Below are 14,878 nucleotides of genomic sequence, written 5' to 3' on the forward strand. Positions count from 1 at the left end.
GAAACAAAAACACCGTTGTGCCCATTCACGAACATCATGTGCCCATTCCCTGATGTCCTCGGAGGAGAAGGAGTCGGCTTTGGCGTAGGCGTCATCCGCCAGATACATAATGCGTGCCAGGGGGCCTACAGAATCCAGCAGGTTGTCTTGAGCACCCCATAGGCCTTTCTCCACCCCACGGCGGGGGTCTCTACCACTACGCATCATGAAGGTCGACATGACCTTATCGAATTCCGGGGTCTGAGCGACTTTATCCGGCAGGGAAGGGCGTGGGCATTCAGACCTGAGTCGGCTGCGGACCTCCTTCTCAAGAGGTTTGCGAAGCCACAGGTGCATAAACCTGGCAAGGTGTTCTGGAGGCGACCAATCACCCGATCTGGGGTGCCGTATGTTACGGGGGTCGAACATCGCTTGACCCGAGGGGTCCAAAATAGTGTCCGAGTCGCGAGGTTCTGCGTCCGCAGTATCCTCGGTACCTCCAGACTGGGCAGCACCCAGGAGGGTCTCTCGCATGAAAGCGGAGACAGACCTCTCATCCGAGCCCCAAGCGTCATAGTCCGAGTCGGAAGCATCAGCCTGCCATTCATCCAGGACTGCCATGGACTGGGCAGGGTCCTGCTCTTCGTCCGAAGAGTATTCCAGACGCGGGGCCGGGGCGAGTAATTTAGAGGGTTTGCGTTTGGCAGGTGCCTTACCCTTAGCCAATTTTGGCGTGAAACCTTCGCCTTTGTCATGGCGCTTTTTAGGGCGGGGATCGTCCCTTGACTGGTGGTCGGATAACTCAGATTCCGATTCGTGGCGGGAACGTCTGCGTTTTGGCACATCAGGAGCCGCGGCTCGGGTCTTAGAGAGTGCCTTCTCCACAGAGGCAGCGACAGCTGCGTTAATCATGGCCTGAAAGTCCACAGGGAGGTTCTGGGAATCTTCCATGGCAAGGGTAGGCAAGTACGTCACTGAAGGCACAGTAAAAAACGGGCACCCAGGTCTTGACAATAGGCTTAGGGTCAGGTTTGTATAATGGTGGGAACAAGCCCAGAATAACCCCAGCAGGGTATGATAGTGACCTTATTAAACTGGGGCTCACCCAGTTAGAGAGAACTGCGACAGCTAGTCTCCCAGTAAGCAGCGTAATATAATGGGGGCTCACCCCGGTTGCACAGGGTAGAACCCTTAAGTGCAGGTCACAGTAATAATAAACAGGCAGCAGCACTGACCTGACTGACCCAGCCACAGTATATCTTGATAGAAGATGATGAGACAGCCAAACAACAGCATATAGAGGTGATTGAGCAGGTAATCCTTTTGTTCAGACACAAAGGGTGTGAAAAAACCGTGATGCAGGCTGCAATAGCAGGTGAATACAGGCACACTGAGTCCCTAATGAGGTGTACAAGGCAAGGTTAAGATGGCCGCGAAATTCTCGCGAGATTTGCGATCCAAGATGGCGGCCGCGAGGTAGGCCGCAAAGCCGGGGACTAAATTTATAAGGCCGGCCGCGAGTGGAAGCGGGCCGGCGCGGAACCGGTCGCGAACGGAACCGGCCGCAAGGAGGGAGCCCAGGAGGGCACTCCAGGTAGGGGGGGGGCGGTGGGGAGGCCTGGGGACCGGGATAAAGCCAGGGAAAGGTCCCAGGAGGTGTAAAGGGGGCAGAGAAGAGGGCCGAAAGGCCACAGAGAGCCCCTAGTCCCACAGCCCACTAAATAAGTACTAAGGCTAAGGAAAACAGCAATTTAGGCTATGTAAATAGAATACAAATAAATAAACAGATAAATAGGACGAAATGAAATAAATATAAATATAAATATAAGAGCTCCAGAGGAGCAAATATTCTGACCTGTCTGCGATGGAGCAGTAAAGAAAGAGGCAGTTATGCAGACTGTATGACCCTTATATACTGTGCTGCTCAGTGATTTACTTGTTACTTTACGTTTTTTCTTTACTGCTGTGGAGTTTAGTAAAGAGAGTTAATGCAAAATAGGAAGCCTCCTGTCATGTTATAAAATTGTACACAGCATGGAACACACTATTACAGAGCCCCAATAAAATGACAAATGGCAGTGTTCGCGTGGGTATTTTTTTTCTGTCTGATCCAGTATAACAAGTTTAAAAAGAGCCAGTCTTCGTTCCACATCTGCTTCAACTTCCTGTCCTTGCAGTCAATAAAATACTTGCCCCCCCCCCCCCTTGTCTCTTGCCCATCTCTGCTGACTGTTGCAATTTACTCTTCCAATTATGTAAATAGATTTTGTCCCTATTTTACATTCTGCTCAAAAACATATCTTTCAAATACAGTTTTAGGACTTGCAGGCATTTTGCTAGCCATGCTCATGCAAATGACAGAAACCACTCTCTTAGCTGCGTGCCCATGCACCCAAAAGGGTATACACAACACTTTTTAACATCCAAAAACATCAGTTAATCTATTAAAGGCATTCAAATAAACATAAAAAACAAGATAACCGTATTACCTTTAATAAGGGATGTATTTTATCAACAGGCAGAAGCAGGGGATTCCTTCGTTTCCGCTTTTCAATAGCAGCCTGAGCGTCAGCAATAGCCCATTTATCAATTGGATGGGGAAACGTTTTCTGAACTCTTTCCTATGTGAATAAAAATTCATTCAAATTACAGATCATGCAATATAAAGGATGTGTCTCTTCGGGTCAGAATACCAGAAAAGGCTCCTAAAAATTGTACTCTCTGGTGTTAAAATTAGCCAATGTATAGCTGGACAGTCCCTTCTCAAGACTCAAATTTCTCAATCTCAGTATATCTGAGTGTGTACCATATAGTTTCCAAGCAGTAACTTGGGAAACTCATTCCACACTGCGGATATGTTGGCATTTTATACATAATAATTAGATGTCTAACTTTATGTTTATTACAGAAGAGGCCCACAGCCAGCAGATGGGATTTGATGTTCAGTAGGCTTATTGAAACAGAAAACCTGTAACCTGTTGGTATCAGAGCAAATACTGGCTTTAAGAAATAAACATTTTAACACCCCAAACAGAAACCGGCTTTAAATTTTAGTCTATTATTAATTTAAAAGTATCAGAGCTCAAAATTTCCTACTTGTCCACTAGCCATCTTTTTGTGGAATTTCAGCCCTGGTGACTGTCAAATGGATTCCCTGGGCTTTTCGAAATCAGAAGATTATTGTAACAGGGCTGCGTGATAGATATGGCCGCTCATGGAGTGGCATTAAAACAAAAAGCAGGCCATAGTTCAATTAAACATCGGAAGACCACCCTCACAGGCAAGCATACAGGATAAGGGTGGAGAGAGATCACAAGTAAGTTCCTTTCTCTTCCACATATATGCGAGGACATGAAAAAGTGTTACTCAAAAGAGAAGTTAATAATCTATTAGTTCCCTGTTGTAATTGTGAATAACATTTAAATCTTGTACTACATGATTACGTATTACCTTCATATTGTGTAAGTAAAATAACTTGCAAATGAATAGTTAAAAGCTATTCCCATTTTATTTTTTTTCTTATTTTCCTAACTGTTAATGTGCACATGTTCCTAAGTGGTGGAGCTAAAGGCTTGTCTTAAAGTCTAAAACCCAACAAAATTACAGAGTAATCTGCAATTTAATTAGCAGATATTTCATTTTGTTTCCTTTATTCAACATTTGATTTCTTTTAAAGGAACACTATAATGTCAGGAATGCAAACCGGTATTCCTGACACTATTTTCTTAAAGTGTCTGTTTAGGGTACCGGCCCCCTTCCAATCGCAGTAAAAAGTTGATATTACTTACCTTTTGTCCCACTGTGGCTGGCTCTGCGGCCATGGCTGAGATCAACAATCTTGAGGATATCAGCCAACCCAGTGCTTTTCCATAGGAAAGCATTTGGAGACTACAGCGCATGCACGGCAAGACAACACGCTGCGCCAATCAGCATTTCCTTATACAATAAATGCATCTCTATAAGGAACATTCAGAGGGACACTGAATGCCAGTGCTGCACAATCAGTAACAAAGAATCAGGAGAACGGGAGTTAGGAGAAAAATCTAACATGCATGTTTGTAACTGGCAAATGCTGGTAGAGTCTGATAGCCTTACCTCCACATCCTGAACAGTCCTTGGCTGAGCAATGCATAGTTTATTCACAAGCTGGAGAATAAGTTCCTCTATATAGTACAAGGAGTCCTCTTTTGCAGACAGGGTGGGATGTACCTGTTGCTGGACCTGGAAAAAGAAAAGGTGATAAGTGAACCCAATGGCCTTCTGATTAAAGGACCACTATAGTGCCAGGAAAACATACTCGTGCCCCCACCCTCAGGGACCCCCTCCCGCCGGGCTGGATGGAGAGTAAAGGGTTAAAACTTACCTTTATTCCAGCACCGGGCGGGGAGCTCTCCTCCTCCTCTCCACCTCCGATCCTCCCTTTCGGCTGAATGCGCATGCGCGGTAAGAGCTGCGCGCGCATTCAGCCGGTCTCATAGGAAAGCATTTACAATGCTTTCCTATGAACGCTTGCGTGCTCTCACTGTGATTTTCACAGTGAGAATCACGCAAGCGCCTCTAGCGGCTGTCAGTGAGACAGCCACTAGAGGATTTGGAGGCTGGATTAACCCTATTTTCTCTGAAACTGCTATGTTTATAAAAAAAAAGGGTTAATCCTAGAGGGACCTGGCACCCAGACCACTTCATTAAGCTGAAGTGGTCTGGGTGCCTAAAGTGGTCCTTTAATAAAAAGTAACATGCATGTGTGAATTAAATGCAATTTGTTTTCTTCATCTCTACAGTACCCGACAAACTACCAGATTCTCAATGCTAACGTCAACTCCAATGATATTTACAGTAGATTTATTAATGACACCGTTGGCACATGGGGATTGGGAACACTAAGCACCAGCTCAAAGATTGAGTCTCCAATAACCATAAACAGACGGAAAAAAATTAAAAAGCATCATCTTTAACCCCTTAAGGACACATGACATGTGTGACATGTCATGATCCCCTTTTATTCCAGAAGTTTGATCCTTAAGGGGTTAAAGTAAAAGATTAACATCTGTGGCATAACAGGGTCAATTCACTAAGCAAGTTGTGAACAGACTTGAAATGGTTAAGTCAAAACAGCAGAGTCAAGGAAAAAAATAATTTGGCTAACTTGCGATTTCCTACCCTCCCCAAATTGTGGCTATTGATGGAGGAGACCCGAAAATGTGGCCAACAGCACCAATTTGGCATATAATTAATATTGCTTAATAAGCTTATAATATTAAATAATTTTAAAAGTTTATCTAAAAGTATTAAATCGAGGTATAAGTAGGGCCAGATTTGCCATAAGGCCACAGCCTCAGGGCAGCATGGGTGATGGAGAATTCAAAGAGCTTCCTCACCAGTCAGTCCATTCTCCTCAGCGAGGCCAACCCGATAGGGAGATCTTGTCGGTTGGAGTTAAAGGCTATATTCAATCTCTCACACCAGCCCTGATATTTCTATTGCATCAGTTGAAGAGTTATCGCAGCAACGCTCGGATACATTCGTCTGGACAGAAAGAGCATCTACACAGTGGGTGCAGACGGAAACACCTCCCACCAGACCACCAGGATTCCCCCACTCCCTGGAGTAAGGCTCAGGGAAGGGGAGGGAGGAAGAAACTTCAGTTTGTTTATTTAAATAATTAATTAAAATGTGGGTTCCAATCATCTAAAATAAGGGTTCTCAACCCAGTCCTCGAGGACCCCCTACCAGTCCAGGATTTAGGGATTACCTGGGTGTGTCCAAGGTGTTTTTTTTTTCTTTTTCTAAACACCTTAGACACATCCTGGACTGGTAGAGGGTCCTTGAGGACTGGGTTGAGAACCCCTGATTCTAAAAGAACCCCTCAGGCTGCACCCCCCCCCCCCAATATCACCCTATACCCCAATACCCCCCACCCACTGCAATCATTATGTACTCACTATAACTCCTATGTCAATTTACAGCCACTATCCCACACTATATATCCTATATGCCACTACAGCCCCTATGACCCCTACTATGTTCTCTAACCACCACTGAAAAGCCTGCAGGGACAGGCGATAGATACCAGAACCACTACATTAAGCTGTAGTGGTTCTGGTGACTATAGTGTCCCTTTAAGAATTGTATTTTTGTAGTTAAATGAGGGAACGGTTCCCCCTGAGTATCTGAATGTATATATTCCTGACAGCTACTGCAAACAAGGATCCAACCCCCTAGGGACCAAATGTATTAGCATACCCATAAACACAAAAGATGGGTCTCAACATTTTATCTATTATTTATTACTGGCATTTAAAAGCGCCAACAAATTCTGCAGCGCTGTACAATTGTGAAAAAGACAAACACAATAAGAACAGATCGTTACAACAGGTAGAGGACCCTGCCCGTGAGCTTACAATCCAAAGGTTAAAGTGGGGAGATGAGACAAGAATGCAAAGCGTCTAAACTCCCCACATAAGGAGGAGACTAGCCCTGGCAGAAGCAAAATACACCGAGTACATTTTTTATTTTATATATATATCTCAAGCGGCAAACTGTAAATAGGGGTTCGGCTCCGATTAAATCCCTCATCATATCCCGCAGATTTCCACTCTTGCTTTAAATCAAAAAGAAAGGGGGTATTCATCTCTGTTAGCAAGAAAGTCACATTCTCATTGGTGCACAAAATAGGTAATAAGGAAAGTTGCCATCTACTTCTCCAGTGCTACATTAAGAACATGCCTTATACCCTACTTCATGTCTTTGGACTACACAATAACCAGTCTCAATTTGTCACACGTCTTTGCATTTGTATAGAGGTTTAAGTTCAGGGAAGTAATTTGTGGAGGTGACACAATTTTTTTGCTTCATCACAAAATGGATTCCTCATCCTCACACTTAGTGGGCCACAAGACAGCGTCTACTAGAGGCAAAATCGCCAATCAAATGTCCAACATCATTTGGAAAAAAACTTTTGTAGACCCGTGGTGAGCATTTTCGAACAGAAGTAGATTAAACTTACCACTCCGCTGTATACAACACTTACTCTAGAATAGACAGATTCATTATACATAGCTCAACTCTCACAAGTTTGATCACCTTAACCCTTGGTTTGACCATGCTCCGATATGGTTATTGCCGTCATAAACCTTTGCTGGTAAAGGGACAGGGACATGGCGGATCTTTAAAATAGTGATAGATATTTGCGGGCAGGCACTATTTCTTTACCAATTCTATCCCGGATTTTTCACATAACTATGGCTGGCTCACAAACCCTCTGTAAGGGGGCTCATCGTCAGGCATGCAAGTTACTCCAAAAGTTAGAGATAGCAAAAATACCCATAGCAATAAATATCACACATCCCAACACACTTATACACAATTGCTGTCCCTAAAATCACAATTAGAGGAATTGGAACTCTCGAAAACGGCTTTCTTATTAACTAGTTTCAAGCACAAGTATTTTGCACAAGAGAATAGGGTAGGTGTCATCCTTCTAGAAAAAATAATTTAAAGGACCACTCTAGTGCCAGGAAAACATACTCGTTTTCCTGGCACTAGAGTGCCCTGAGGGTGCCCCCACCCTCAGGGACCCACTCCCGCCGGGCTCTGGGGGGAGGAAGGGGTTAAACTTACCTCTTTCTCCAGCGCCGGGCGGGGAGCTCTACTCCTCCTCCTCTTCTTCCTCGCAACGTCATCGGCTGAATGCGCATGCGCGGCAGGAGCCGCGCTCGCATTCAGCCGGTCGCATAGGAAAGCATTCATAATGCTTTCCTATGGACGCTTGCGTGCTCTCACTGTGATTTTCAGTGAGACAGCCACTAGAGGCTCTGGAGGCTGGCTTAACCCTCAGAATAAACATAGCAGTTTCTCTGAAACTGCTATGTTTATAAAAAAAAAGGGTAAAAGCTAGCTGGACCTGGCACTCAGACCACTTCATTAAGCTGAAGTGGTCTGGGTGCCTAGAGTGGTCCTTTAAGGAAGACAGGAGGATGGAATCCTATAGAATCCCTCTGTTGTGGTGACCCATGGTAAACCTTTGACTTTAGATCCCCTATCTTATCCTATCGATAGGAGTGGGCTTCACCTTAGTAGATTCCTGGAATAGTCTGTCCACTAGACAATAACTATTTACCTGGCTCTTAGACACTTTGTATACCCTTACAAGGGTCCCTTTGTGGATTTAGTGGCTCAATCCTATGGATATTATTAAATGTTGGGTTTTCTCTTTTTTTGGCAACTAGCCCATTAGACTGTACTCTTTCCCACTTACCCCCTCCAAGGAGGAGGTGACTGAAATTTTGTTTTTTATTCCTCTATTTAGGTGCCACCCTTGCCTCTATGTTTCTTGCAACCTTCAGCTAACACATTTTTCTTGCCCCACATGAAATAGCGAATGAATTTGCAGCAAATATATCAAACGTTACAATCTTAAAGACTATACCACCATCACAACCCCCACTTTCCAAGATATCAAATCTTTTTTTAGATTGGTTGCCTCTACCTAATATACCCGCAGATGAAGTGGAGCATCTATCCATGCCCTTTACTACTGCAGAGGTCACTAAATGAATAAATAGTATGTCGGCCCACAAATCCCCATATCCAGATGGGCTAACGAATCTATGCTATTAGACCTTTGGCAGGGAGCTAGCACCACAGGTTACTACCCATTTCAAACTAGGCTTTGCCTTGGGTGCTCTACCTCCTGAGATGCTTAAGGCCCATTTAACCATTCTGCCCAAGCTGGGTAAAACTCACGCCCAATGTTTGAATTTCAGGCCAATTTCCCTGCTTATCAGTGATACTAAATTATATGCCAAGATACTTGCAAATAGGCTGTCCCTAATAATTAACGACGAGTCTGGGTTCATACGTTCACGCTACGGTTCTGATAACACCAGACAATATTTACTGTTAATGTCTGAGAGACCCACCCACTGATAGGGCTTTAGCAACTCATCTTGTTGGCTGCACGCCACCTCATAGCACTACATATTAAAAAAAACCTATGCCCCCATCCTTCTTAAACCTATTAGAACATATAAAACGTAGCTATATATATGAACAAATATGAATATATGACAATAATTCCCAAAGACTAAAAATGTAAAGTATTTGGCGGCAGTAAGTTGAATACACGTCTGGAGCAGAGGGAATCTATGAAACGGGGTACAGCACTGGACAGGCAAACTAGAAAGTACAAGCTGAGTCACTACGGGAGATATCTTATTAGTGCTGCTGAAAATAGAACCATCCGCACAATGTATGTGAATGCATTTCATTAATTTTTCTTTTAGCTCTCTTCCTTTATTTTCATTCCATTGGTTATGTATTTCACGTCAACTTAACATGACTCCACTTAACACATGGTATCCTCCGTATGTTATACAAATCAATAAAATACAGATACAGGAGGGAAAGTGCAAGTCTAAGATGGTACAGAGCTATACATTATTCTTTAAAATATACAATTCTTTCACTATAACATATTTCATTGTATTTCATTTTATTGTTGATCAGCGAAAGTGAACTCTGATCAGGTATAAAACAAAAAAATGAAAATAAAAGTGAGTTTTGTTATCATGCAAACTGTTTGAGTTATGCAAGACACACCCAGAGACTTTTCCTGTCCATGGCTGAACTAACTGCTTAAATATGCCTGCAGGAGACTCTAAATATATCACTAGCTACGCACTGACACAGCCGGTCCAGCAACAATATAGCAACCTCCTCAGCGAACAGGTCATGTTATATAAAGTCATACGGTTTCATGACTGATTGAAAAGTTGACTTGGTCACCAGCAGAACATTTTGTGGTTATCAGAAATGTGAAAATAAAAACAGTGGTAAACCGCTCGAAAAATAATCAAATAATCATATCATACATACATATCGTTCTTGAGTGATACAGCATGTAGAAACCTCAAAACAGATAAGAGTAATAAAAATAATAGTGCAGTTCTACCCGTCGAATTTCAAATCTAGTGCACTCGATTTATTTGAAAGAAAAGTAGGTCACGACATAAAAACTATAAATATAAAAGATGAGAGATAAAAACAATCTAACAAAAAAAAGAGAAAGACAGCCTAAAAGAATTACAAAAGGATGAAACAATTGTAATAAAGCCGTCAGATAAGGGAGGAGGACTGGTGATCCTATCAGCAGAATTATATGAAAAAGAAGCTTTCAGACAACTTAACGATAATACCACATACACTAAATTGTCCAGAGACCCTACGCCAGACATTAAAATTTTATTAGAAAACTTTTTAATTGAAGGAAAAAATAAAAAGATTTTAAACACAGATGAATATAATTATTTAAATAAAAAGTTTCCCAAGATAACAGTCATATATTTTCTGCCTAAAATTCATAAAGATATTAAAGAACCACCTGGGAGACCAATAGTATCTGGCATTGATTCAATTCTCTCCAATCTATCTGAGTATATAGATATATTGCTACAGCCATATGTGAAAAAGACAAAATCTTACCTAAAAGATTCAATAGACCTACTTAATAAACTAGAAAAAATTAAATGGGATGACCAATATGTATTAATAACCTGCGATGTCCAATCTCTATACACAATAATACAACATAAAAAAGGGTGCTATGCAGTGAAAAAAATTCTGGAAATTGATAATATTATAAAAGCAGAGCAGATTAGTTTTATAATCGAAGGCATCAATCTAATATTCAATAATAATTACTTTTGGTTTAAAGGATTCCTTTTATGTACAGAAAAATGGTAGCGCTATGGGAACCAGGTTCGCACCCAGCTATGCCAATCTCTTCATGACTGAGTGGGAAGATAGAACAGTGTGGAGAGGACATGGCTGGGTGGAGAACCTGGTTGCCTACTTCCGATACATAGACGACCTATTTATATGGAAGGGTCCACTTCAAACAGCCAAACTATTCATAGAGTTTTTAAATAAAAACGATGATGGTAACACATTTTAAAAGCTGATTTTAGTCAAACTAATGTAACTTTTTTGGATTTAGACATATACATCAACAATAACATATTATGCACTAAAACGCACTTTAAAGAGGTCCACGTTAATAATTTTATTGAGACAGATAGTTATCATAAAAGTTGGCTAAACAGTATTCCTAAAAGCCAACTTCTAAGATTAAATAGGAATTGTTCAGATAAAGAAATCTTTAAAATCCAGGCGAAAGAAATGAAAGAAAAATTCATTGAAAAGGGATACGACAAAAAAGGTATAGAAGAAACCATAGAGATAATAACCAATTTAGATAGGGAATCATTAATTAAAAGTAATGCTTTAAAAAAGACAGAAAATACTGATAACGAATTCACACTTCCAATAGTCCTAGACTACAACAACAAAAATAAACAAATTAAAAAGATTATCAATAGAAATTGGCACTTACTAAAAGAGGATACCATACTAGGAAATATTATTCCGGACAAGCCGAAAGTGGTATTTAGAGGGGCACCTAACTTAAAAATGCAGCTTACAAAAAAAATTCACAAGACAGCAGAAAAGTTCTAATGCCCTTAACAATTTTCTACAAACTAAAAAAGGATTTTTTAAATGCAATTGTTGTAAAGCGTGTAAAAAAAACTTAAAAGATAGCTAGTATTATTTGATTTGAAGTTTAGGGTATGCCTAACAGAAACTATGAAATCAAAGACACTATTACCTGTATGAGCAAAAATGTTATATATCTTTTAGAGTGCCCATGCAGCTTACAATATGTAGGAAGAACTAGAAGACATTTAAAAACCCGAATAGGGGAACATTGTAGAAATATTGAAAAAGGTTTTAAAAATCACCTGGTATCATCTCATTTTGAAATGCACAATAATAATCCTCACGAGTTAAAATTTATGGGTATAACCAAGATGTCTCAATACTGGAGAGGTGGAGATATGATTAAAAGATTGGGAAAAAAAGAGATGGAATGGGTGTATTATTTGGATACGTTACACCCTAAATGATTAAATGCTGAATTCGACCTTTTTAACTTTTTATAATAACTTTTTCAATTTATTATTTATATATATATATATATATATTTTTTTTTTTTATATATATATATATTCCTATCCCTTTTACTAAATTCATCATTTTATTACCAAAGTAATTACTATTCTATCTTTTCCTTTTTTTTTTCTTTTTAATGGAAGTAATTTTCTCTTTTGAGCTTCGTTTCTCTTTTTATATTATCCCCATCTCACAGTTATGGTTATTTCCTACATTGGCTGTTTTTATATATTGAGAAAAACATGATTCTATGGTTCCTATCAAATATGGCTCCTCATAGACATAATATATATTTAATAAGTAATTAAGTATGTTTTTAATAAAAAAAAATATATATTTATAAAACATTTCCCAGAAAGTTATCTAAATAGACTATTAGAATCTGCTTCTCCCATATTGATTAATCACTATATGCTATGTTTTGCACACTCCACACAAAATGTAAATAGATTTTATTGCATTTATGCCCTCCTAATATGTATTTCAATATGGTTGCCTTAAGAGACTACAGATCCCAGCAACCATTGGAATTCGCGGCACGTCACTTCCGGTTTCCGGTTGACGGCTGCGACCTAATACTATTATCACCACGGACATATGCATGAACTACATCTTCCATCATGCATCAGTGGTCGCGTCGCGTCATTTCCGGTCGACGCCCACGACCAAACAGGAAACAGGAAGAACAGCACCACATCTGATCGACATTGATGAATCAATACCCCCTATATAAACCGGGCGGAATGCCAAGGACACCCACACTTTTTTTTTTTTTTTAATATATTTTGTGAAATAAATTGAAGCTTTTTACCTAAATCCTTTGGCTTCTACATATTTCCTGGTGCTGCTGGTTTCCGGTTACATCCACATATCCTTTGGTGGGGATCATACCACCACAAGCTATCATCACCAGAGCAAGTCATTGCTCTGGACGCTGTAAGTAGGATACCTACATTTTCTTTTACAACTTTTGGTTTGATACTGTACCATTGGTTTATGTATTTTGTTTTTTCCCCCCATATATATGACTGCCGAGTTTGGACATCCCAATATCTTCAGATCCTAAGACGGGGATTGTACCGTCCAGGCGCTTTACAGCAGAGCTCTTAGCAGCTCTGCAAAGTGTGAGTTTGCTTTTTATCTACAGTTTATTCTGTTTATAACTACACCACCCATAATATCTTTAAACATACTGCACTATTATTTTTATTACTCTTATCTGTTTTGAGGTTTCTACATGCTGTATCACTCAAGAACGATATGTATGTATGATTTGAATATTTTTGGCGCTGTTTACCACTGTTTTTATTTTCATTTCATTTCTGTTCACCATATAGCAGGCATTGGGAAGTCCTGCAGGTTCACTGCTGCCTTTTGGTTTTCTTAGTGAGCGCCTAAACTTTCTTTCTATTTTGTGGTTATGTATAAAGTGGTGTGGGAATATCAAAACAATGCTGTTCATTGCCTACACAAGTTTTCCACTAAGGACATTGTGGCACGTTTCCACTAAGGACATTGTGGCAAACTTATTCATAATGTCCAAAATCTATCCTCAAGTCTCACAAGAGAATTTCAGATGACTAAGAAATAACGCACTCCTTGGCTCCCAGGTTTGGAGCAATAAAAGGCCCTGGGATGTGCCACCTCTGCCTCCACAGTAGAAGGAAGGATACTTCTTTAAATACAAGGTAATTCATTAAGCAAAGAATGGTGTTACAATTCACTTGCCAATACTCAACCATCCCTATAATGACAGACATACCAATGACTTCAAAGAACAGAAATGAAAAAGTTTTTTCTACAGTTTCAAGACAAGGTACGGCAAAACCAACAAAGCTTTGCTTTTTTTAAACTTGATTTTGAAAAAAACATTGTTCCGTTGCAGACTGGCAATTTGTGTGACGTCAAGCCTGTGTCAATGATACTGCCAAAGATCACTCACGCTATCATAACTCTTGCTTTGCTTGCTTTGTTGCTGGCTGTCAACCAGGTGACTGTCTCTCCTCTTGACTAGACAAAATAAACAAACAAAAAGCCATACAGGAATCATAAAAATATTGAAAACTTAAAGGGACACTATAGGCACCCTGTCCCCTTAGCCCTGCAATGATGCATAGTGCATTTTCAGGTTTAACACCTCCTCTAGTGGCTCTCTACCAAAAAGCCACTAGAGGCACCTCCTGGTGTTTCACAGAATTGTATTCCGTGAAACAACGCTGGACATCCTCATGCTTTGCATGAGGACGCCCAGGATCTTGAAAAACCCCATAGGAAGACATTGATTCAATGTGCTCACTGCACTTGCTGCGCATGCGCATTAGATTTCCAAATCGGTGTGACGTTGGTACAGGAGGAACCTGATCCAGCACCGAGGGATACCTGCCTTACAAAGACTTCCCATTCAGCTGCATTGGGAAGTCTGTAAATTGACAGCCACGGAAATTCTGGGTGGAGTTAGAAGGTGAGGCAGCAGACAAGAAGGTGAGGCAGCAGACAAGAGAACTGCAGTTTTTGCAAACTGTCTATAGATATACCCCAGTGAAAAAAAGCATAAGAAAATGCATACAAGGTTTCGTTTAAGTTATAGCTACTAAACAGTGATTTTTATTTATTTTGTATTTGGGCAGTGGAGTTTACCTCAAGATACCATGTGCAATGAAACAATGACAGGAACCTATGCAATGAATACACTTTGTTGTGGTGCTTGAAGTGTCCCTTTAAAAGGCAAAGTAGTTCTATAGTTCGATCATTTGTAACATTAAAAACTGGTATTTTACGTCAAGCAGTGGAAAACCATTGAAAGGGACACTATAGTCACCAGAACAACTACAGCTTATTGTATTTGTTCCGGTGAGTATAATCAGTTCCCTCAGGCATTTTGCTGTAAACA

At 40.6% G+C, this 14,878-nt stretch overlaps 1 protein-coding gene across 1 annotated transcript in view; it reads right to left on the bottom strand.

The window, feature by feature from the left end:
* Window positions 1-14,878, bottom strand: part of SOS2 (SOS Ras/Rho guanine nucleotide exchange factor 2) — a 75,593-nt gene that overhangs the window by 41,907 nt on the left and 18,808 nt on the right. Inside the window, exons 2-3 of the mRNA XM_063440397.1 lie at window positions 4,075-4,200; window positions 2,469-2,600 (exon numbers count right to left, since the gene is read on the bottom strand). Of these exons, the coding sequence (XP_063296467.1) occupies window positions 2,469-2,600; window positions 4,075-4,200 (258 nt within the window). The remainder of the gene's footprint in view (window positions 1-2,468; window positions 2,601-4,074; window positions 4,201-14,878) is intronic.

This window comes from Pelobates fuscus, chromosome 13, assembly GCF_036172605.1.
Source record: "Pelobates fuscus isolate aPelFus1 chromosome 13, aPelFus1.pri, whole genome shotgun sequence".
Classification (NCBI taxonomy): Eukaryota; Metazoa; Chordata; class Amphibia; order Anura; family Pelobatidae; genus Pelobates; species Pelobates fuscus.